At 33.0% G+C, this 24,967-nt stretch overlaps 1 protein-coding gene across 4 annotated transcripts in view; it reads left to right on the plus strand.

Annotated features, from left to right (window-relative positions):
• Window positions 1-550: 550 nt before the first annotated feature.
• Window positions 551-24,967, plus strand: part of LOC105215209 (Krueppel-like factor luna) — a 273,119-nt gene continuing 248,702 nt past the window's right edge. The window contains exons 1-3 of one of the 4 annotated variants that reach the window (XM_011189010.3): window positions 551-1,469; window positions 2,057-3,753; window positions 14,572-14,994. In XM_011189010.3, coding sequence (XP_011187312.1) covers window positions 14,851-14,994 — 144 coding nt within the window. In that variant the 5' untranslated portion in view covers window positions 551-1,469; window positions 2,057-3,753; window positions 14,572-14,850. Of the gene's footprint in view, window positions 1,470-1,576; window positions 3,754-14,571; window positions 14,995-24,967 lie in introns of those variants that run through there. The other 3 variants (XM_011189011.3, XM_054234902.1, XM_054234901.1) reach the window with 3 other exon arrangements.

The following is a 24,967-nucleotide window of genomic DNA, read 5'->3' on the forward strand; positions in this document are numbered from 1 at the left end:
ACATTACAGCGCGCTGTTAAGTCGGCATATCATAATTCCATGTTAACTGTACGTACTAAGTATACCGTATTTAGCGTAAAAGATAACTGTGCTATAAATACCGGTTTATATTTAGTTATAACAAAAAAGTTAGTGCTTAGCGCACCGTTATCAGCAGTAAATGCCAATGTTATGACTTTTTGAGTTTGCTAAATATACGCTCTTGTAGCGCTTTTCGAAATTTCCAATTAGAGTGCGCTATTGTCATAAGTTCTTTTATATACTCAAACTACTTGTGTGCTCTCGCTCTCAGTAAAATTTTTAGTTTAAAATACGATATTTCATACCGAAATTAATTTTTGTGACTGTGAATTCAAGGCAGTAAGTTCTTCAAGCAGCTAAATAATAAACGATATTTGACTTGTAGCAGTTGTTTACCGATACCATCTAGTGGTCTCGCTTATACAAAACGAATTTCGAAATGTTTTCACTAGCTGGAGCGCTGAGAGATTACTCAGAGAGTAAATACGTATATATGCGTATGTGTGTGCGGATTCAAATTAGAATTCGAAGTTAACAAACAAATGGCGCTCAGACACACATACCGGCCGAAGAGTATGCTTCGCGTACCAGTCCCAAAGTAGCTAGTAGCTGCGAGCAATTTCGCGTGTGCTCAGAATAAACAAACAGCCAGCGTGAGCAATTGCATCGGAAGTTCGAATATTCAAAGTATGCGCTGTGAACACCAATGGATGCGTATGTTTCGTGTGTGCATGTTTGTGTTTTCGGATATTTTTGTTGCTCCCTTTTGGGTATGCTTGTGCTCATGAACGTTGGCTACGAATCTAGCTACACTCTCGACTCTTCTCACTTTGCTAAGCCACTCTCGTGCGCACCACCACCACCACCACCGCCAGCGACGAACTCAATTTTCGTTATTCTCCAGCACATTATGGCGCTGGTATCAACTGTTAGGTTGTGACGTTTTCTTATTGGTGTTGGTGCTGCTCATTCGTCTCCGACAATTCGCAGACCATCTCGCTCTCGTCGCACTTTTGCCGCATTTAGTCTTGTTTATGCCGGCTAACATGCAACATAAGCGTCGTCGTTGTCGTGTTTCAAATCGCGCGCAGCAAATATTGTTATCGTCGCCGTTTTCAAACGCTGTAAGTGCAAAACGTTGCCAATCGTTGTCGTCGCAGCAGCAGCAACAGCAAAAGTAATTGTCGTCGTCGCCGTCATCGTCATCATTGTCGTCGTCCGCGTTGTCGTTGTCGTCGTATCGTCAGCAGCGTCAAACTCTGTCGCCTTTGTCTGCCGAGTCGAGTAGAGTTGTGTGGCAACGTCCAAATGTACAACAAGCAAACGCCGCTTAAAAAGTGCAATAACCACTAGTTACTAACCTAAAAAGCTGAGTGTAAAAGCAAGTGTGGAAATTAGTGAAATAGCAAGAAGTGGAAGAAAAAAATCAAATCAGCGGCAAATTGCTGGTTAGTGAGAGTCTATAATTGTAGTGTAAACCAAAGATGACATGATACGAAACTCTTTATTCTGAGAGAGCGCTGTAAAAATCCACATTTTTTATAACATTTGACAATGATCCCGCTATGTAAAAAAATAAATTGGGCATTTTAGAAATAACTTTTGGGTATTTTAACTTTTAGATATTATTTTTAAATGCTCTGTTCCCTATTAGACTTATATCATATATAAATAATTAAGAAAATAAAAACATGATTTTTTATAAATTCATGCAACAAAATATATTAATTTATTAACATAAAATATATAATATATTAAATATAATGATGTCATTTGATATATTAGATGTCATTTGTAACAAATAATAGCAAAAAAAATAGTTTCACACAGTTTAATATTATCAGTGTATTTCCCTAAAATTATATTTCGCACTGATTTTGTCATATACTTTTACCGGTATTACTTCTGGCATCCCGCCTTTTCTGTCAAAAATTCCTTCAACTCGCACTGCTACCAACTTAAAATGAGAGATCAGGGAATTTGGTTTGAGGGAAAATGAGAGAGTTTCGTATCATGTCATCTTTGGTGTAAACAGTCGGCGCATTTAAGCCAGCAGTCCGTACGCCGTGAAGTGGTAGCGGTAGTCGCCAACAACAACAACAGCAAAAGCAGCAAACAGCGCGTGATGCATGCACACGCGTTTCGGCCAAGTCAAGAGCAACGAGATACAGTCAGACGTTTCGGCATCTAGTTTCCGCATGCAGCAAAAGCCGGCTAGACAAAGAATTGAAGGTTAGCGAAAATTGAGATAAGAAAGTGATTAAAAGCAGTCAGCGTATATTAAAAATAAAAATAAAATAAAAGAGTGCCATAAGATAACTGAAGTGCGGAGCATAGAGTGCCGTGGCAGTTCATATGTCATAAATAGAAGCCGGTAAGCGGGAGTGTAGTGTCCAGCGCGGCCGGTTAATAACCAGTTTGGATGTAAAGTCATAAAAATATTCTTCACAATTACGAGCCGGTAATAATAAAGTACGTAATTCGGCTTAACATGCGTCACGTGTGTGTTTGTGTGTCATGAAGTGCTTATGTTTGCGAGAAAATTCTTTAATATTGGCTAAAGTGGCAAAAGAAAATAAACCATAATAATCGAGTTAATATCAACAGCACTGTAGCCAGCAAACACGTCAATAGACTGATATCGCTGTATGCAAAAAAAAAAACAGCAACAATAACAACAACAACCAAAAAGCAAACAAAGTATACGCGCATAAGCAGCTGCTGGACGGTAGAAAGAAAAAGTAAATAGCGTATAAGAAAGTAACAAGGTACACAAAAACAATAGCAACACCACTTAGCAGTGTTTGTGTATGTGTGTGTGTTTGCGCAAGCAGGTGATATGAGGTGATAAGCGCCGGTAGCAGTGGCGACAAGTGCAAGTAACAACCAGCAAGTGCGCTAGAAAAAAACATTGAATAAAATGTATGACAAAAACAAATAAAAATAATTAAAAAAAAGTGTGCAAATCAAACACAGGCGTCACTAGTTGCTCAACAGACACACACAACGCAAGTGAAATGCACCTAAGTATGCAAGTGTGTATCATTTAGAAAATAACAATATAATAATAACAATTTAAAATAAAATTAAAAATTGCTACTTGGCAACACGTTCGTTTAAAGCCATATTATCGCTGTTTGCCAAGCGTAAAACAATTTCAGAAATTAAAAAAAGTATACAATTTATGTTAATCTGTAAAAAAATTATTTAATGCACAGCTAGTGCTTTTTAAAAAATAACCATATCTCGCAAGTGAAAAATTATCAACAATTACAGTCGAATTTGTGCAGCGTGTGTCAACAATAAATTTGAATTCAATTCCATTCCACTGTCTAGACGCCTACATACAGCATTTCGTTTCATTTTCGAATTGTTAATGCAAATGCTCATTTATGTATGCAGGCGAGTGTGCTTTTGTGCGGCGCAAATGTTTGATTGGTGCTTTATTAATTTCAGCTGAAATTTTAATTAAAAACAAAATATAAGCCAAATATAAAATAAAAGTTCTGAGCAAAACCAGCAACAGCAATAATAAACGTCGACATTGAAATGAGCATAAATAAAGATTAACACAGAAATACCATTAAAAAAGTGAAATAAAAATCATGCAAGTGACCACTATACAATAAAGGAGAAATTACATATGCGTCAACTTTAGTAGAATTATTTGGAATTTTGTGGTTGATAATTATCGGTTGCATTTTTTCAACTGCAACTCAACAACAACAACGTGTAAGTAGTTGCATTAAAAATTATTTCAATTCACTTAAGTTTATTTCTTTTGAAATTATGAGTATCATAAAAATTATGAATAAAACTGTAAAGATATGCAAACGCTTAAAAGTACTGTTTATGAAAATGTTGAAGACTTTATCAAAACGGCATATTTTCAATATTTTTGATTAATATAAAACATTAAATATTTAGTTTAAACGGTATATTGGCTTTATTTAATGAAGGATTACTGAAAATTGTAAAGAAAAATATTAAAAACTATGTCGAAATGAAAATTTGATTTTTGGCAGAAATTTCGCGGCATTTCTTTAATAATTGTAACTGAAGAGATATTATTCATTCAAGACATTGAATTGTATCTCGAAGACCTGTCTGAAAGTTCATTAAAATAGGTCGAGAAATCTTGGCAACCGACTTGGAACACATTTATTTGACATGTCTTATTGCAATATTTTAGAGATGTTGGAAATAGAGAATTCATTAAGCCATTAAAGCATTAAAAAATCTTGAAGCCCTGAAGCCCATCTTATGTTCACTTCACTTAACTTCTTCAAATTATATTACATTTAAATAAACCTGTACAAAGTTACCTTAAATGATAAACGAAAGGATAAAATAAGTAACTACTATGAAAATAGTATTTCTTGTCAAGATCCTGAGATTCTGCAACTTGTGTAAAAAAAAGTAGAGCAAAAATATTTCTGAGCATATTTGTTGAGTACCGTATACTTCGAGCATATTTTTCTAATTCGAAAGTTCAGTTTTTGAAATGAAATGCTTCAAAAACCTTTATGATATTGAATAGTTGAGCTTCAATTAATACCAAAAATGATAAAAGTCGATTTTAGCGGTTATTTCGTTTAGTAAAATTTAAGTTAAAACAACGCAAAAAATAAATACAACTAATTTCTAGAATGCTTCAGCATTAATGCTCCTACCTTCTACCTGTTGGCTAACACGATATTAAAATGAGTCATTATTTTGACGACATTTTCGAACCAATTATAAAAATCACCTTTATTAAAATCGCTGCCTATAATACGCAACTGTCTGAGTGTCACCACAACAGCTGTTTCTTAAAAAGAAAATAAAATCACCATAAAACCACAGAATTTTACTTGAGCGCTTCGACATTAAACACTGCATGTGAGAAAGAAAAAATACCCAGAATTGCGCGTCTGACCATAAAAACCAGCAGATCAGTGTAGTTATAATATAAATCTAATTGTTTGCCGCTTACTATGTATCTGCGCATACTTGCTCACTTGCGTTTCCAGCTAATTCAACAAGTCAGCATGTCCACATGTGGCGTGTGGCAAGTGGCGCCCACGCGGCGCCTGCTGCAACTACTGTGTTCAAAACAAATCTCTGCCACTCATTACAACCATTCGATACGGTCACACAAGTTGTTTTTTTTTTTTGTTTTCTTATTTATTTTTATTGTTTGTATGCGATGCACTGTATTCTTTATTTTCGCGTAAGCGATCACAACTTTGCCTTTATTTTATTTTGCGTCAAGAATAAATCTGTTCTGCTTTATGGCGATTTGATTTTTGCCTTTAACCACAGCTGACACATTGGACATATTTCATGCTCCACTTTTATCCGCACTACCACACACAACCAACCAAACAATCAACCAAACAAACACAAAATGTCTGCGTCATCTCATAATAAATAAAATAGTACAATAACATACATAAATACAACAACATGTGCAAGTTTGTTGCTGTGAATCACGCAATAAAAGTGAGAACTGTCTTTTGTTTGCGTTTTTTTCCTTCATTATTGTTTCAATTTGCTTTCGATTCTTTACGTAAGTGTCCCCATAACTTTAGTAAAGTTAAGGCAATAAGTAAAGCACAAAAAGTCGCACTGTTAAGAAGTGTGCCGTAACGTTTTTTGTATGTGAAAACGTTAAAAATTGTTGGCATTCTTTGTTTAGTATTTTCTTTAACAATTAGCTTGATATCTTTTGGTGAATTTAAAGTGCTGTACATACACACCGACGTATGTATGTATCTACGTGAGTGCTTATTGCGATAAATTGCCCAAAGTCCATTGTCAACTTACGGCTATAGTTTCGCTTGTTTTATATTTGATTGTTTTATATTTTTTTAGACAATTTTGATAAAGGTATATTAAGGAAAAAATCCAAATAGTTTTAACATTTTTATGAAGAGCTGCAATTTCATTTTAAAACATTTTTCTCAAGCTTTTAAAATATTACGATTTGAGTTTTTAGCCAGACTATTATTTTGAAACTAAATTTCAGTTTACACATTTTAAGACTAGAATATAATAATTATAATTGTATTACTTTTAAAGTAAAAAATTAAGCAAAACATATAAAAAATAATATTTTTCTAATTAATTTTTAGTCCATTAAATAAATTCAACAAAATCCTATTAAATACCTTAAATACGTTTTCAAAACAACCAACAATTATATTCAAATTCAATTAAAGTGGCAACACTGTTTGCCCAATTGGAATTTGCACTACACAAATGCCTTTGCGAAACTAATTGTTAGATAACAGTGTGAGCAAATTTGCGAAATTTACGTAAAAAGCGTACATTATTTGCAATTAGTTAGAATTTGGAGGACACAATAAATGCTAAGTGTTTGAATCTACATAAAAGGTATTTGGCAATGTTTTTTAATAACAAAAAAAATCAAAAAGAAATTTTGTAATCTACTTCGAGAGTAATAGCCAATGATCCGGTTTAGGAACCGTACTTTCATGACCATTCGTTCTTTGAAACACTTTGAGTAACTGCATTAACTGCATATTCGGTTTTGTTGTATCTATGACTTTCTGATTGGTTCTGAGTACGGTTCTGACTCGGTTAGATATTCAGAATCAATATAACGCGTAAGGGAATATTTTTTATAACTAATAAAAAATTAAAATTTAATTCAAGAAATTTAATTTTCTTATTATGAACTCGGATATTTTTCCAGCATTTAACGTGTGTTTAATTTTAGTTCAGATTGCTTGTTACACTTTCAGTTCCATAAACATACATTTGTATCTACATACATACATATGTGCTCGTACAAAGTTGAACACACTTCCATACACGCGTAATGATTATGCTAATAGATTCAACAAGCAATAACAAAAACAGTAGCTGACTAATAAGAATCACTTGAAATTGAAACTGGAAAATTGTTTAGATAAAAACGAGGAACAGCAGCAATAGCAAAAAAGCATAGCAACAAAGTTCCAAAGAAGGCAAAGCGAAACTAGTTTTTTATAGTGATCAGCACAGCGGTGACTCTGCGCCGTCGGTGATTGAGTGGGGTAAATGTGTATAGAAAAAAGTTGAAAATTTTTGATAAATGCGTGTTTTTGTTTATGTGTATATTTGTGCGAATGCATGTTTCCATGGACGCACATCGAATATGGGGCTTGAAATATTAGCGCTGGGCATGTGTATACAATTTACGCTGCTATTCCTTAGCTGGGATACATAACCGCTTGTAGATATACATATGTACATATAAAAAGTATAAACAAACTAAAGTATTTGACTGATGGATGTTCTGCGTCAGCGGATAAACATAAAGCATCCAAAGAGTTCACATTTGATTTTGCAGAATATTTGAATAGAATAGCCGTTTGGCAGTAATTGCTTGAACGCAGCCGGTGAAGTGATTGAAAAATTACTGTAAGTGGCAAGCATTATACCACAAAAATATACACACGTGTGTTTTATGGCATTTTGCGCTAATTTTCAAGAGTTTAATGAATTGAGCAAAACAACTTTTCCAAGTGGTTACATTAGACGATAGGTCGTGATTCACGAATTTATTGTTTGTGTAATTCTGTACATATGTCCTTAGGTATATAATCAAAAAATAATAATTAAAAAAAATACTTTAATATAAAGGCACTCTTCGGTAATTTTGCATCGTTGGCTTATTGGATTTCATTAATAGTTGAACGGTATTCAAGGAATTGAAGTAGAATTTCGATACCTAATTAGCTTAGTAACAAACGTAGAGCCGTTCATCTTCTGATTTAGACATTAAAATATATTCATGGTTTATCTTTCTCATAAATTTAAGAATCCTCATCAACGCCAGCACATTAATATATCACAACCCTGTCATTCAATTATTTCCTTACAAATCCGTTGTTCCAATTCACAATCTCATTTGATCTGCTAATTTGTTGTACAACCAATGGCAACAATGTCATTAAGTACGCTTCAGTGCCACACAAATACAGTTCATATGAATATGTGTGTGGTGACAACAATTTGAAAATCTGAATCCCCCTTCATTACACGAGCAGCATCTAACAATGCAACCACTAATACGCAGTACATGCTAACGGGTGATTTTTTTGAGGTTAGGATTTTCATGCATTAGTATTTGACAGATCACGTGGGATTTCAGACATGGTGTCAAAGAGAAAGATGCTCAGTATGCTTTGACATTTCATCATGAATAGACTTACTAACGAGCAACGCTTGCAAATCATTGAATTTTATTACCAAAATCAGTGTTCGGTTCGAAATGTGTTTCGCGCTTTACGTCCGATTTATGGTCTACATAATCGACCAAGTGAGCAAACAATTAATGCGATTGTGACCAAGTTTCGCACTCAGTTTACTTTATTGGACATTAAACCAACCACACGAATGCGTACAGTGCGTACAGAAGAGAATATTGCGTCTGTTTCTGAGAGTGTGGCTGAAGACCGTGAAATGTCGATTCGTCGCCGTTCGCAGCAATTGGGTTTGTGTTATTCGACCACATGGAAGATTTTACGCAAAGATCTTGGTGTAAAACCGTATAAAATACAGCTCGTGCAAGAACTGAAGCCGAACGATCTGCCACAACGTCGAATTTTCAGTGAATGGGCCCTAGAAAAGTTGGCAGAAAATCCGCTTTTTTATCGACAAATTTTGTTCAGCGATGAGGCTCATTTCTGGTTGAATGGCTACGTAAATAAGCAAAATTGCCGCATTTGGGGTGAAGAGCAACCAGAAGCCGTTCAAGAACTGCCCATGCATCCCGAAAAATGCACTGTTTGGTGTGGTTTGTACGCTGGTGGAATCATTGGACCGTATTTTTTCAAAGATGCTGTTGGACGCAACGTTACGGTGAATGGCGATCGCTATCGTTCGATGCTAACAAACTTTTTGTTGCCAAAAATGGAAGAACTGAACTTGGTTGACATGTGGTTTCAACAAGATGGCGCTACATGCCACACAGCTCGCGATTCTATGGCCATTTTGAGGGAAAACTTCGGAGAACAATTCATCTCAAGAAATGGACCCGTAAGTTGGCCACCAAGATCATGCGATTTAACGCCTTTAGACTATTTTTTGTGGGGCTACGTCAAGTCTAAAGTCTACAGAAATAAGCCAGCAACTATTCCAGCTTTGGAAGACAACATTTCCGAAGAAATTCGGGCTATTCCGGCCGAAATGCTCGAAAAAGTTGCCCAAAATTGGACTTTCCGAATGGACCACCTAAGACGCAGCCGCGGTCAACATTTAAATGAAATTATCTTCAAAAAGTAAATGTCATGAACCAATCTAACGTTTCAAATAAAGAACCGATGAGATTTTGCAAATTTTATGCGTTTTTTTTTTTTTTAAAAGTTATCAAGCTCTTAAAAAATCACCCGTTAGTTGCGTGTGCTAAACGCATGACTAATAACAACAATACTTTCCTGTGTGCAACGCGCAAATAAATGACATTCATTCGTTGCCACAAGGCGACTATATGCGACTTCGTCTTGCATGTACGTCTCGCTTTTTTTTGCTTTCAACAACATTGCGAAAATTCGGTTTCCCCGCTACTTTTTGTGCCATGCAACATGCGTATCACTTGCCGCGTGCATTGCTTACCAACAATACAAATCGCGCAGGACAACCGGCGAAGTGGCAAAAATGTGCAAACAAGGAAATGCCTATAAATGCGCTGTGCTAATGCGTCCATGCGACAAATATGTGGCAAGCAGTGTGACGCTATCACATGGAGTGCTTTAAAGCAACGCTAAGTCCGGAAAATCAAATTTGATGTGCCAAAGCTAATGAATGGAGAGGAAAATGCGTTGCAGTGCAATGAGATGAAATGAGATGCGAAAAGATGGATAAAGCGAATAGCGGCAACATGCGATAAAGCGGCGCCGAAGAGCAGCAACGTGAGAAAATCGGGTTGCATATTGGAATGTGAAATTGAGAAAAATATAAATTTATTTTTACTTCGAGTGTATGCTGCAGTGTTTCGCTTGTATGTGTTGCATGCACCGCTAGTTGTGTTGCATGCAACTAGCAGACAACATTAATGTAAACAATTCGTTGTGAAGATGCGGCGTCACTAATCGTGTACGTGCTAACACAGATTTGTTGTAGTTGCTTGCAAGCACATGCTGAAGGGGGGAAGTGTGAAACGCCGTGGAGACAATTGAGGTGAGAGTGAGAGATGGCCGTTGGAGAGTGGAAACCGTGGCAAATCAAGTTCATGGCATGCAACACCGACCTTGTTTATTGTAATAAATCGGTGCCGTGGTAGCAGAATACAGCCGGAGAGGTGGGGCAATGGCGGAAGATGCTGAAAGTAAACTAAAATGACGGCACAGCAACACGCACTTATGGCTAAGAAATTTTGCCATGAGAAAAGCAGATGCGTGTGGAGGAGCTCTTTAGACATGTGAGAAAAGCAGCTGAATAGAAAGAGTCATAATGCGACGCTAGTGAATTAGAATTTTCCCGCTATTGCGTGTTGCACACACACACACAGGCGACCAGTTGTTGTTTTTGTTGTGTGTTGGTATTAGCATTGTTTTCGCTTTTTTAATTGTATGTTGTCCGCGCTTGTTGTTATATGGAAAAGTTGCTGGCTGGTTGGCTGTGGCTGCTACTGTTGCATGTGGCAGGTATGAATTTCAATACACGAAACTTGCCACAAAAGCAAAACAAAAGCAATTTTTACAATTTTTCCATTTGTATATATGCACATATATATGTATATGTAAAAGTATATACAATTCCATATAAAAAGGCAGAGAAACTCACACAAAGTGATAAAAGTGTTGGAAAACATAGCAATGAGAAAGTGTTTGTTACAAGTCAAAGCAGTCAAATGACGACACAAGACAGTCAAAACAAAAACAAAAAACAACAACAACAAAAACGCATTAATAGCATCAAAGCAAAAGGCAACGCATTATAATGCACCTACACCCTGTACAATAACACTAACACATGCACACCAGCTCTTGTTGTTTTTGTTGTTTACACTAACAAACCGGTAGCAAGTAAATGCAGCAAAGTCAAAGTTGAAAAATATAAAACAGAGAAATGTGTAAAGAGTCACAGAGAGCGGTGAGGGCTGCACGGCGACAACTGGAGTGAAGTGCGGTGGAGTGAAGGAAGAAGCGTACATTTCAAAAAGTAGTGCGTACACAGAGGAACACAAGCGCACAGGCAAAGCCGGATGTTAATGCCGCTGAAATAAACCCATTCAGATACATACGTTCCGCTCTATTGGGAATTCATATGAAATGAGCAGTAAAAAAACATTAAGAAATTAATGCAAAAATTACGCAAAATTTAAATAAAACACGGAGTGCAGAATGTTGAATGACAGCTGGACTACTGATAAAAAGAAGCTTCAGAATTCATTACATCAATATAAAGTTTGATACATGGAGCGATACTGGATGTGTACTCTTGTAAGCGATCTCAGAATAACACTCCCTAAACTAACAATATGTGAGTAAAGCAACAACACAAAGTTGGCTGTTTTTTTCAGTTAAGCGAAGTTGTTATTGCATTATACTAAATTTCCTTTCAAATTAAGCATATGTCACTATCAGGACCTTGAACTATTTCCAATTTTTTAGCACATAATCAAATAGGCTTCAAATGATTTGTAATCTTAAAATACTGAACTTAATCTAACTTATCTTTCATAGCCTCAAATTTCTGCCATAAATAAAAAAAATTGAAGAATTTTTGAATTTTAGTTGACTTATGTAAACGTTGAATTATTTAAACTAAAAATGATTTCAATTTGTTTGAAGGAAAACTACATACTTTTTTGGTTTAAGAAACAGAGAATTAGGTTGGCGATTCTCCTTACGTGAAATAAAGAGCTTGATCTATCTTATTGGGACCTCAAAAGTCGCAAGGTTCTAGTTCTAATTTTCAGAGACTTTCTTTAAAGAACGCGCCAAAATTGTATTGTATATACAGCTGAAACCTTTAGAATAGTAGTAGTTTCCTAACTATTTCCATATAAATCAATTAACCGGAAATATGTATCTTACTGACTAAACTAGAAATATCGCTAAATAGGCTTTTTTGTAGCGTTCTTGAGTTCTTTCATCTTTTTTTATATACTTTGTTGTGCTTTGTAACTTATCGGGGTTTCAATAACAAACTCAATACCCGCTGTGTAAGAAATTATTAATATTTTGTCAATAACATGCAACTGTACATCAACTTAACTAACCATTGTAAGCATATTATTGGCTCTTAGCCTCTTTTCGCTCTTACACGCTATTTATTTTGGTATTGAAATTTGTTTTTGTTGAGTTTACCACTCTTTTCCTCTTGAACACATTTGGTTTTGTATTTTGTTAACGTGTTCGTGGCACAAACTTGTAAACGAGGCACACAAATTCGAGACCAAAAGAAAGAAGAAAATAAAATGAAAACAAACAGCGAAGAACAGACGAGGTGCGATGTAAAGGTGAAAGGGGGATGAAATGTATTGGTTGGAAATATTCAAAAGGTGATAATTAAAGCATTGAAAATACAAAAAATAAAAGAAATAAATTTGAAGAGAAGGGTATTGCACTTGCGTGTTATGTTTATAGGTGGAAGAAGCAGCAGACCTTATGAAAAACGACCAATACATTTTTGAATGCATAACGAATGGGAATTGACAGACATTAGCCGCTGTGTAGATGAAAGCCATAAAGAGAATGAAAAACACCAAATATATTAACTTTTCGGCCGAAAGTAAAGGATGTTTTGTTTGTTGTGGAATTTTGAGGACATTTTTCGAAGCGAGGGAATGCAGGTGGTGAGACAGTTTGAGAGTAGTATGGTTATATTCAAACATGCATAATTCTATTAATAGTGTTTAACTCTATTTATAGAGGTTATTCGCAACGCCCGAATAGTACAAATGTTTTTGGATAATTGGTGGTAGAAACTTCCATATATCAAACCAAACCAAAGAAATGGTTATGTAGCTTTAAATGAACACTTATCAAGCCTCTAATATACATAACGGCATTTTGTAGCGAAATAGTGCTTTCGCATTTCTACAACTCTGAAATTCCGTTACTCAAAAAAAAAACACAAACAAATTTAAGAAAAACACTATAATTTTCCGGAAGCATGCTTGAGGTGTTAAGTGGTGGAACTAAAACAATAATAAGAGAGAGAATAATGAAACTTCAGCAAGTCGGTCATTAAGTAATTAGTAAGTTGAAATATACGAATGTTAATTTGCTTGATATTTGTGTGGGCTTGCTGCAAACCTGCTGCAAATATGAGGGCCGATAAAGAGTAAATTTTGAGAAAAAATTAACAGAATCCAGTTAAAAAAAAAAGAAAATACATTGCACTGTTCATACCATTCGTAACCATGTATAACCTTATATACATATGTGGCATCGGAAACAGGAAATTGAGCTGATAAAGCACTTCAAAATAAAAAGAGAAAAGTAAATCGAAGATAAAGAAGTATGAAAAATAATTACAAGAAATAATAATTTTGTTGTTTGATATTGCAACTGGAACTGCAGGAGCAATTTTATCGTGAAGTTCACTTTCATAAAAAAAAAAGCAAATAATATATATTATTGGAAAATTTATTTAAAATAACATTTAGATTTACAATTATTTTGTATTGCTAGTTCTATGTAGTTTTAACCACAAAAAAATGAACGAAAGGTATTCAAATGAAACGGGTAACTGAAAATGCGACCTGACCTATTTGCACCTCTCGCATTCTCCAACACCAACACAACAACAACATATATTCATAATTGCTTTAATTTGAATTTTTTTTGGTAACATTCTATGACTCTGGTTCTCTGCTACCAAGAAAGGGGAACGAGAGCTCGCGCCACTACCACAAGTTCAGTGACCTGAAATTTTCGTAGCCCGGTAGAATACCGACACACACATAGACACCTCTATTTACATACGAACGTTAAAAGTATTTTTCCCGGTCTCCGTGGAGGTTTTCTTCGCGTTCGCCATTGCTGTTGTTGGTCAGAGCTGTTGGTTTATTTGGTAATGTGAGCAGTAGGAAAACCAGGTTAATGAAATATGGTAAAAGCAAAATGCAACAAAAACAAGAATGCATAGGGTCAAATGACCGAGAATACACATGAAACGTGTACAAACAAAAATAAATATAAACATATATTCGTATGTATGTACAGTTACTTTTTGAAAATGAGTAAATCGAGTAATTGAATGTAAATGCCTATAGATATACACATATGTATATATTTCGAGTTGCATAAGCCTTTGTTTGTCTATATGTCGTTTGGCGGGAAAGGTGAAGTGGTTACTTGACAGAGATTGAGAAACTATGTGGCAAGAACCGAAGAAATGCTTTAGGAGGCATGGTTTGAAAGTAAATATGACATGTGTTTTCTTAGGTGTTTGAGTAAATGTGTAAAATATTTGATCTACAATGTTTTTTAAAGTAAATTATTATAACTTTTTATTACTAAATTTAAATTATTTTTATTAATTTAATTTCCAGAATTTTATTGCAATTTAAATCATTATTTAATATGTTTACCTTTTTATTTACAGACTGTCTTCAAAACAGCTGAGGGGGCATAACCGTTGTCAACAAAAATACAGTGAAATCGTTCGAAGAGCGAAAAATTAAGTGTTAACTCAAAAAAATAGTAATAATTATAAAAATAAATAAATAATTTAGTATTTAAATTAGCTTCTGTGTAAAAGTTGTGTGAAAAAAAATAGAAATAGTATACAAAAACTCAACGTGAAAGCAATTGGAAAATAAATTTGAAAAAATCAGTTTTGTAAATCTCAAAATTATTTTTTACAAAAGTTTAAAAAATCTCAATGAAAACGGAGTCGTTGGATTTTCATAGTATGGATCTCAATATGGATATACTACCGAGCGGGAATATATTCAGCGAATTGGAGCACGTCTGCACCACTGGCTATTTTTCATCACAACCCTCGATTGAGGATCAATGGCAACAGGTTGGTACATTTTATTAATATATATTTAGTTATACAGAAATGGTTTGGAGATCTTATACTACATATACGATATTGTACGAGTAGAAGTGAAATCATGTCAAGAATAATGAAAAAACATACATATAACAAACAATTTATTTCCTTTTTTTAAATTTCGAAAAACACAATTTTTAATAAAAATCTATTATAAACATAATTTATAGCTTTTGTAACATTTTTTTCGCATTTCACTCAAATTGTGGAGCATTCTGAACACACAGTGTTCTGTAGCATACGTTTGGTAGAAATTAAAATATTTTGCTTTTTAGCAGATAGTTTATGTCTGCGCTATTTTTAAATGGAAATCTATGTTCAGATGTAAACAAAAGCGAAACAAAACACATACATTTTTGATACTACTAAAGAATACATGCGAAAAATAAACATTCAGGCAGGGTGTTTTATCTGTATTTATATATAGCATATGAGTGTGTGAAATTGAATAAATTATTTTTATATGTCTGAAAGCATAATCTAACCAGAGAAAATAGGTTTAATGAAGATATATTTATTTAAAAAAATCTAATCTAAATTCGTATTTTGATTTTTGACTTCGGTGGCAGATAATTAAACAATCTAAACGAGTATAAAGCTGAGATTCTGGAAGTGAAAAAGGTTTGTCAAAATAGTGGTTAGTTTTTATATACTCGTATAAGGTATATACAAGCGATACTATAATGTTAGGGTTAATAAATTTTCAATTTCCGGGTTCTCACTGGAACCCTTGTTTATTCTCTAGTTTTCAAGAAAGTAATAAGTTTTGTATTTTATATTTTTTTCCTCATCTTTCTCATTAGCATTTTGGTACACCCTAATGCGCAGATATATTTTTCGCACCACACTTAGTTAGAAGCAATTAGAAACTAGCATGTGGTTAAAATATAAAACGTATTTTCCAGCAGTCAATAAAATTTTTGATAATTTAATTTTCAATGATTTCCTTAAGCAGATCTACATATGTTTTTATGGTCAAAGCGATTAACTCTTAATATTCGCGTTAAGTATACATACATACGTCTTCATATTTAAAAAAAAAACTGTAAAAAACTATAAACTAAAACAAAAAACTAAGTTCTTGACCACATTTTCACAGTTTTCCTGAATTACTATTTAAAAAAAAAATTCTATGTAAAAAAATCTGTCTATCTCAAAAATCTTTAAAAAATATCGAAATACATACTTGGCGATCACTTGATTAAATGCGTGCGTGTGCGTGACTGTGTGTACGCTTCAAAATCTCCAACCTGGTTTGTTTAGCTTTTCCACAAACGTAAACAAATACGTCCTCATTAAGTTTTTTGTTTGCTCTTTTTGGACGTTGACCATACAATCAAATCACCAAAACGAAGAAAATATATTGACATAAGTGTGTGTGCGCTTTGGCCTTCGGCTAAAATAGAATTTCGATAAAATAGTTTTTGCGTGCAAAAATTAATTTTTGATATATTTCAACTGGACGTGATGCCCACAACAACAAGGCCAAAGCGCAATTAATTGATGAAGTAATCGCTTCTTTGGCAGTTCGTCCTTAAAATGCATGTTCACTTATGAGCATTGATTCAATAATTATTGCATGCTTTACTTTTTATCAATCCTTTGCCTTGGAGACATGATATTCAAACATACATTTGTTGCTTATCACTGCTCCTTGAAGTGCTGAATTGCGTTTATCAGCCATGCAACAGCACAATTCCTTCACTGTGCATTTCGATTTATTAATATTTTACCGTAGAAGTACTTGAGCTTATCACAAGTACAGAAATACCCCGGCCTGCAGCGAATTGAAAGGCGAAATATGGGAAAGAGTGCAGCGCATAAATAACCTCGAAAGAATGCGAATAACACTTTTACTGCATGATAACTGGTTTATTTTCACTCACCGATAAGTTGTGGCAGCAAAGAGTCGCAGCGGTGGGTTTAATATTCGTACATGAAGTACAATACGACAGCAGCAATAACAAGCCGCCACAATCAGCTGGGTTTGATAAGCACTATGCAATGAAAACATGCGATAATTTCTTCGTTTTTTTTGTTATTTTGTTTCGCATTTCTTGTTTTTTGTTTAGCAACTTTTGTTTGTTTTGCGCGTTATCAGCAGAAGGCGAAATATGTATAAGAAGCAGAAAGGCAAATGAATTAACGAACCGTTCCGAGCAGAATATGTGCTTGTTTATTGTTGTGTTAGCACAATCACATTAAAATTTAGTTGCTCTAATCAATACAACAACAATAAACACACACAAATGTATGTATGTTACGGAGAGTTGATATTCGCAGAAACATTTTTGTTGCTGTTGGGGTTTGTTCTGTATTGAATTATTATTAATGCAATGAAGTTATTTACACACACATACATATGCAAAAAAAGCCGGCTTCTTTAAGGTACAACACCAACAGCAAGCAACCCTGCTGGAAATTGTCAAAACAAGAAATTCTATGAAAAAAGAATTTATATTTTTATAATATTTAAATTTTTATTTTTATTGTCTAAAAATTATTTTAACCGCAACATATTTTTTTATTATTTTTTCAAAAAAAATTTTTTTAATAAACTTTAAATACATGTTTTTAATAATTTTATTATTTTTATTTTTTGAAGATATATTTTTATTTCTAATTTAAATTTTGTACATTAAAAACGAAATGCTTATTTTTTTCATATGAAAATATTTGCAGAAATATTTTTGAATTCAAAATTGTTTAAACACTTATATCAGTAGTTTACTTTTCCTTTGGCCCTCAGCACTCCGTTCTTTAGCACTAGTGAGTATGCTTTGTGACTCGTGCTAATCTGAGTCATATGCTCACAGCATTATAGATAAGCACAAAAGCATGTTCATATGTACTTCAGCAACCGTTCTGATATCGAAATGAAAAAAATATTATTTTGTTTTTGTAGTTTTTTATAGTCACTATTCTTCATAAAAAATTCAATATAATTATTTATTTGACCGTGAATTTTTTCAAAGAACTATGAACATTCAAGTGAACTCTGATTTGATAGAGCACTTCGAGGAATAAATAAATATAAAATATTTATTATTTGCAGATATAAAATTTCCAATACAAAAAATTACACACCAAATGGGGAGATTGAATATAAATGTACATTTTCAGCAGTGCACTTTCTTCTGACCAAAAAACCTTTTTATGGCATATAAAAAATTAACTATATATTAACATATATGTAAAAAATAATACTTTTTAAATGAATTTTTACGTAATAAAAATCTTCAGTATTTGATAATATTTTCTCATTTTTTATATTTTTAGTTTCTTCTATATGTCTTTGTTCAAATCTTGTATGAAAAATTTCATTCTGATCTTTTAGAATTTATTCACATTGAATAAGTATAAACCATTTAGAATTTTATATATTTTTTATATATAATGAGCACTAAAGCATTACTTCATTTTCACCTAAACTCAACATGAAGCCTCTCTATATAATATATTTATATTTACAAATCAATATAGTATTTTTTACTATTTACTTTGCACTTAAGCGATTATCTATGTCAAAGTGGTTCGTACAACATACTCATACATTTTCTATATGCAAGTGTAGGTGTTCCACTGCGGCTCATACTGACAAAACCAAAGAGAATATACATTTGCTTTGCGTAACCTGCTTTTGGATACGATTTTTGTTTTTTGCTAAAAATCTATAAGTGCGAATAACTACAAGAATATACAATAACATATATCTGCATATGTACATATGTATGTTCAACCGTCATGCGCTATATCGTATAAGTGCATGTGTGTTTATTTTTTCTGGCCTCATTTGATTTCGCGTAGCCAACCAGTAGTATGAGCTTTAAGAACCTCAATAAAAATTCGAGAATGCAAACAAAGAATAGCAAATTTTTTTGGTATGTATTTGAAATAAAAAGCAGTGTGAACAGACATTAAAGTAGTTTCCAGAGGTTTAATGAATAGTCATTGAGTTTTCGCTATTACATTTTCTTCAGCGAGTATATGTAAATAAAACTAATGTAAAGTGAAAAAAATTGTTCGTTGAAATATACGAACGAATTAGCTTTTCTTGACTCTCGATTTTAGCAATCTTCTTATAGAATTTTCGTTTGCATAAGAAATCTTCACAACTTATATAAGTGACTAACTGACGCTATGACGTTAGCATATAGTAATATTATCATTATAAGTATGCCATTTGACGTTTGTGGTTTGATAAAATTTAATAAACGATTCTAAAGTAAACAGATAACTAATAAATCGAAAGTGATAGCGCATCGGAAACGAACAATGGGTGGAATACTTTAACATTCTTTAAATTGCTAGAGATTAAGTGTTAAAAAGAAATAAAAATAGTCAAAATAACTGAAAAGCAGTAAATATTAAAATGTTTGTATATTTTGTTATAAATAAATAAAAAAAACCACTTGATTTGATGTTTGGTTTGGAAAGATCAAAGGATCACATATGAGGCACTGACACACCAAAATTCAGTGTTGCCAGAGAAACTTATAAACATGTATAAAAACCCTTCAGATAGATATCATAAATCTGTTGCGAATGCCAGTTATTTCGTTCAGATAACTAGATATATGATACCCAAGATATATGTATGTATACTTCAACCTTAATGAAAGCTGTACAGGTAGTACGAAGAAAGTATCGATATACTTTTCTTTTTATATGATTAATTTGCCTCAATTATTAAATTGCAAAATTTACATGTCAAATGAACAGCTATTACTACAGTAGGAATTACAAGCCTAACCAGTCCAACGACTATCTTTGACTGGAATTCATTCAGTGGTTAGAAACATACCAGTTTCAATGCAGTTCAAAACAAATACTAGTTTCATACTAATTTAATGCAGATATTTAGCAGTTGGGTGGAATATACGATATTGGGTTTTGTTCAGCTCCCGATTCTTCATTTTACAAATAGTGAATCTCCAATGACTCTTAAAGATATTCATGAGATTCATACCTAAATGTATGCTAACGGCATGTAATGAAGAACTAATCTAATTCCATTTATACGCTAGAGTACTTCAGGCGTATTTCCTTTTTGATTGCTCGCATAATATTTTGCATGGGTTTTGAATCAACATACAGTTGATCTCCTTTTTACACGGTTTATTTTTGCACGGTTTTTTTTACACGTTGTTTTTGAACACTCCCCAGTTACCATTTTTACACGGTTTTACTTTTTTTACACGGATTTTTTATTTTAATTGTATACTTTTTTGCAATAAAATCAAAATTCCTTACGTCACAAATCTATTGCTGTTGATAAAATTTAATAAATTCTATATTAGGTTTAAACTAAAAAATACAAATCTTAGATTCGAAAGCCAGTGAAAATGTTGCAACAATTTCAATACGTAAACAAAAAAATTAAGCTATATGAAGAAGTAAGGAAAAAGAAGACACAGCGATTAATGACGAAACTTTGAAATGTATTATTTTTTTACCATTCCCAGAATAGTTGTTGTTTGTTCCTTCTAACAGTAATATGTACATACATACAATACCAGAAAAGTCTAAAACAACAACAACAGTGAAAATTCTCACTGTACGAACAGATAGATTTTCATGTAAAATTAGATATTTTTTACACGTTTTCTATTTTTTGCACGATTTTTGGTGAGTTTTATATAAAATTTTGATTTTTTTGCACGGTTTTTTTTTTTTTACACGAGTAATTTACTGTCCCAGTTAACCGTGCAAAAAGGAGATCAACTGTAAACATTTTATTGCATGTTGTTGCATATATGTACACATACATATTAATGTTGCTATGTATATTTACTTTATTTATGATTATAATTCCTTTATAAATACTCTTGGAAATTCTTTAGCAGGTGTGAAAGACAAAACTCGACACCTCTGACTCGGCTATGTGCGAAATGTGGCGCGTGTAGCCGCTTTGTAAATACACACTCACATACTCAAATCCAATTTATGTGTATATATATTTGTTTATACTTGCAATGGGCTATTAAAAATTGTATAAGTATGCACTATTTACACAACACACAATTTTCGCAGTTTTCTTGCTATTTTTTAGCAAGGCCAGCAATTCTCGGTATTCACACACAAACACACACATCTGCATTGTAAATATGTTAGTGTGTGTGTGTGTACTTCAGCTTTCGCACAATTATGGTATGAGTGGGTAATATGTAAGCAAAAATCGTATGTGTAAGCATTGTTTACATTGTTAATCTACTATAATTGTGTGTAATTTACTTGCGCTTACACACGCTCGATGAGCAATCCTGAATGGTTTGTAATTGCAAACTATTCTGTTGAATTTGCATGCGTAAATACAACAACTGTTATTATGTGGCATGAAGGATGGTTGTGTGTGCATTAAAAATGTATATAAATATTAATGTAAAAATTGCAAAGAATCATAAATTCGAAATGGAAAAAAAATTATTTTCATTTTTTATAAGTATTGACATTTATACGTATTTCTTTTCATAATTTTTATGTTAAACACAACTTGGAGATAACCTTTTAACATGAAAGTTCCTTGAAAAATATTACTTAACTTAATTGCCCTTAACTAATTTATTTTTGTTTAATAATAGAAAATTGAGGAGAGTCACGATGAAAATTTCATTATGGTTTTGATGGAAAATATTTCATCAACTGCTACATCTGTTTGTTAAATTTTTTAAATGATTTTCTAATAATGTTTTGCTTCGAAAAAGTTCAACGAAACCATTTAAAAAAATTTATTCGATTCATGTTTGAATTTATGTATTAAACATCACCAAAACCTTAGAAATTCATGCCCGAATAAATCCATAAATTCATACACATTCTTATATATTTATATGCGAGTAAACATTGCTTGTAAGACTTCATAAATAGCTTAATTGCAATCAGTTAAGCAAAATTAATCACAGTTGACATGGCCCGAAACTCACACCTGCAACATTGCTTTAAGCTCGGTGAACTTCCCCACAATAAACTGAACCGCATCGAAACGGATATTTAGCTTATTTCCTTCGATTTCCGTTGCCTTTAACCTGCCGAGAGGAGAGCGCAATTCTAACAGTTGCATGCGCTTGCCTACATACATATACAAATGCGTACACGCGAGCAAGCCAATGAAGTAGATATGTATGTATCTACATATTTGTACAGTTGTATTTATCGTTATTTCTAGTTTATTGCAAGGATATTACTAATATTGCTGCTGTTGCATATTAATATTGTGTATGTTGCCACATTTTTCTCATTCAATTTCCTTGCTAACAAGCGCTCTATTTCGCCTTTATTATCTCTCTCTTCCGTGGTGCTACTCATAAATATTCCATTCTACTTCCGTTTGATTGCGCATATTTGAGGCAAGCATGTGTAGATCTATATGTCTATATGTTTGTATGTATATATAATATTTGTACAAGTGCATTTGACTCTTGAATTGCTTTCTTGTAATAGTAGCAGCTACATAAATATATGTATATTTGTGTGTGCTGCAGCGCACATCCATACAATAATAATAACAGCAACAACAGTCGTAATTTCTCATCCATTGTTTTTTCATAATATCTGTGTATGTGTGTGGAGTTTTCCTTTCGATGCGTTCTTCATTTCCTCAAGTGCTGCTCCCACACATGCAACCAAATGTGGCACATGCTGCTTTTGTCAGAGTTTCTGGTTGGTGTTTCTGTTTCTGTTTCTACCATTTGTTTTCATTTGCATTCAAATGTGTGGTTTGTTGTTGCTATTATTATTATTATTGATATTCTAACTGTTCATAAATATACTTCCGTTTGCAGCGGTTAACAAACAAAAACAATATTGCGTCGAATAAATGAATGTCGAAGCACGTCCCATACTCCTACACATATGTAGGTGTCATTTATATATGTGTTAACTGTATATGTATGTATGAAGTACTTGTATTACAAGTTACAAGTGCGTTTTCGGGTGAAGTAATCCAACATATTCGTATGCATACATTTCCTTCTCTCGCGCAGATAAAACTTTTAATGAAGAAAAGAAACTTGTAGAATATTGCCAAGAAAATTCTCGGTTCAAATACACAATATTAGCAATGAAAATCTGTCTCAATCTTGCTAAATGTTATATGTATTATACATATACCTAATATGATACGAGTATATGTACCAACCAAAGATTACGCCACGTTTTCACGACATGCTGAATTTCGTTATTCGCTCTTTCAACTAAATTTCTATCAAAACTGCTTAGATCGCTTGTTATAGTTGCTGACCTCTGTTTTTCTTCAAAAAAAATTTGGAAGATGGAAGAAGTTGAAGTACGGTTGTGAAAATTTGATTAACTCTAGGAAGAGAAGAACTACAATCATGCTATTTAAGGACCCTCGCATAAGAGGAGCACAATTAGAATTTTAATCATTTTATAAGATTGGATCCAGGCAACTTGGCAGTAACTAAATTTGTCTAAAATAATGACCATCATGATTTCCTTGTTAATATCATCTCAATTTTAAAATTTCTAAACATATTCACTCATCTCTTTTCCTGCAGCATTGAGTGTTAATGCCTAAGTTGCTACACATCCAGGCAATCGCATGAATTTTAGATCTCATTCGAAATTTGATTTATAGGCAAATGCATACATTTCAAATTGTGTTTTATTTATATAACATTCCGCAGTAAAACACATAAACAATGAGTGCGATATAAATCCAAATATGCCATAATTTCTGTCAATATTTATGATACGCACAAATTATGAGTAAAACATTGTTTGTTTCAATTAAAAAGGCCAACTATTTTTGTATACGAAATTACATATATACATACATATGTGTATGCACCAGTATAAGTATATGCAACTTCTGTACTGTGGCATTGAAGCAGAATTCTTTATTTGCAATTGGACGCATATGATTTTTTGATGATTTTTGATCAAGTAAAACTCGTAAGCCTCTTTAAGAACGTTTTTACTTTATTACTCACTCGACTTTTTATGCGTGAAGAATTTCAACAATTTTCTCAGATTCATTAAAATTTAAATTGCTGACTAAATACTGAGAAATATGACGTTGCTTGTGCTATCGCTTTCGTAGTCGTTTTTGCAATTGATTTCCGCTGTTAATTGTGAAATGAATCATTCCGGATGTTAGAATAATTAGAATTTGATTTGAATAAAATTTCAAAGAAAGTGAGTAGATAAAAATATAGAACTTTTTTTTGAAAGGGTTTTTATTTTAGCTTAGAAATTATCTAAAATATACATGCTAGAGATTGAAGTTATTTGCATTTGTATATAAAATTATAAAAAAAATTTTTATAAGAGACAATTCTGCGACTGATAAATAAAGCAAAAAATTTAAACTTAAAAAAATTGTTTCTCAATTTGTTATGATTTTAGTTAGTTAGTGGCATATATTCGATGTGAAATTGCGAAAGGTCCCCTATTGCGTTCAGATATTTGAGTTATAGGGCTGAAGTTTTTTTCCATTGGGTTCACCTCGTCATCCAGTAGAGCTTCCTCTTTAAGTAGAGCTGTCTGCTTTTCATAGATATTTCTTTTCATGCAGGTGCAAATTGTTCATTCGCCGAAGTGGCTACCTTCTATTGCTAAAACACAAATAATTAATAATTATTGCTTATGATTGTTTATTTTTAACAATAAACTAAATTCTCTATATCAGTTCTCTCACTATGTATACTAGTATGATTTTTTTGTGACTCTGCTCTATGTTTATCATTAGTTTCTTTATTTAAGTGCTTTATAACGTCTAAAACTACACATAAAGCCGCACTCGTAGCGCGGCATAATTTCATAATAAAGTTTATCAATTTAATAAAGCCGCGCACACGAAATGCTAAGCATAACGTGAGTCACAAATGCTATTTAGCTTGAAGTATGAAATAAAAACTCGCCTTGATCCTTGCACCCGCTTCTAGGTCATGCCACATTTCCACAAAACATAGCCGAGGGT

Source organism: Zeugodacus cucurbitae, chromosome 6, assembly GCF_028554725.1.
Source record: "Zeugodacus cucurbitae isolate PBARC_wt_2022May chromosome 6, idZeuCucr1.2, whole genome shotgun sequence".
Taxonomy (NCBI): Eukaryota; Metazoa; Arthropoda; class Insecta; order Diptera; family Tephritidae; genus Zeugodacus; species Zeugodacus cucurbitae.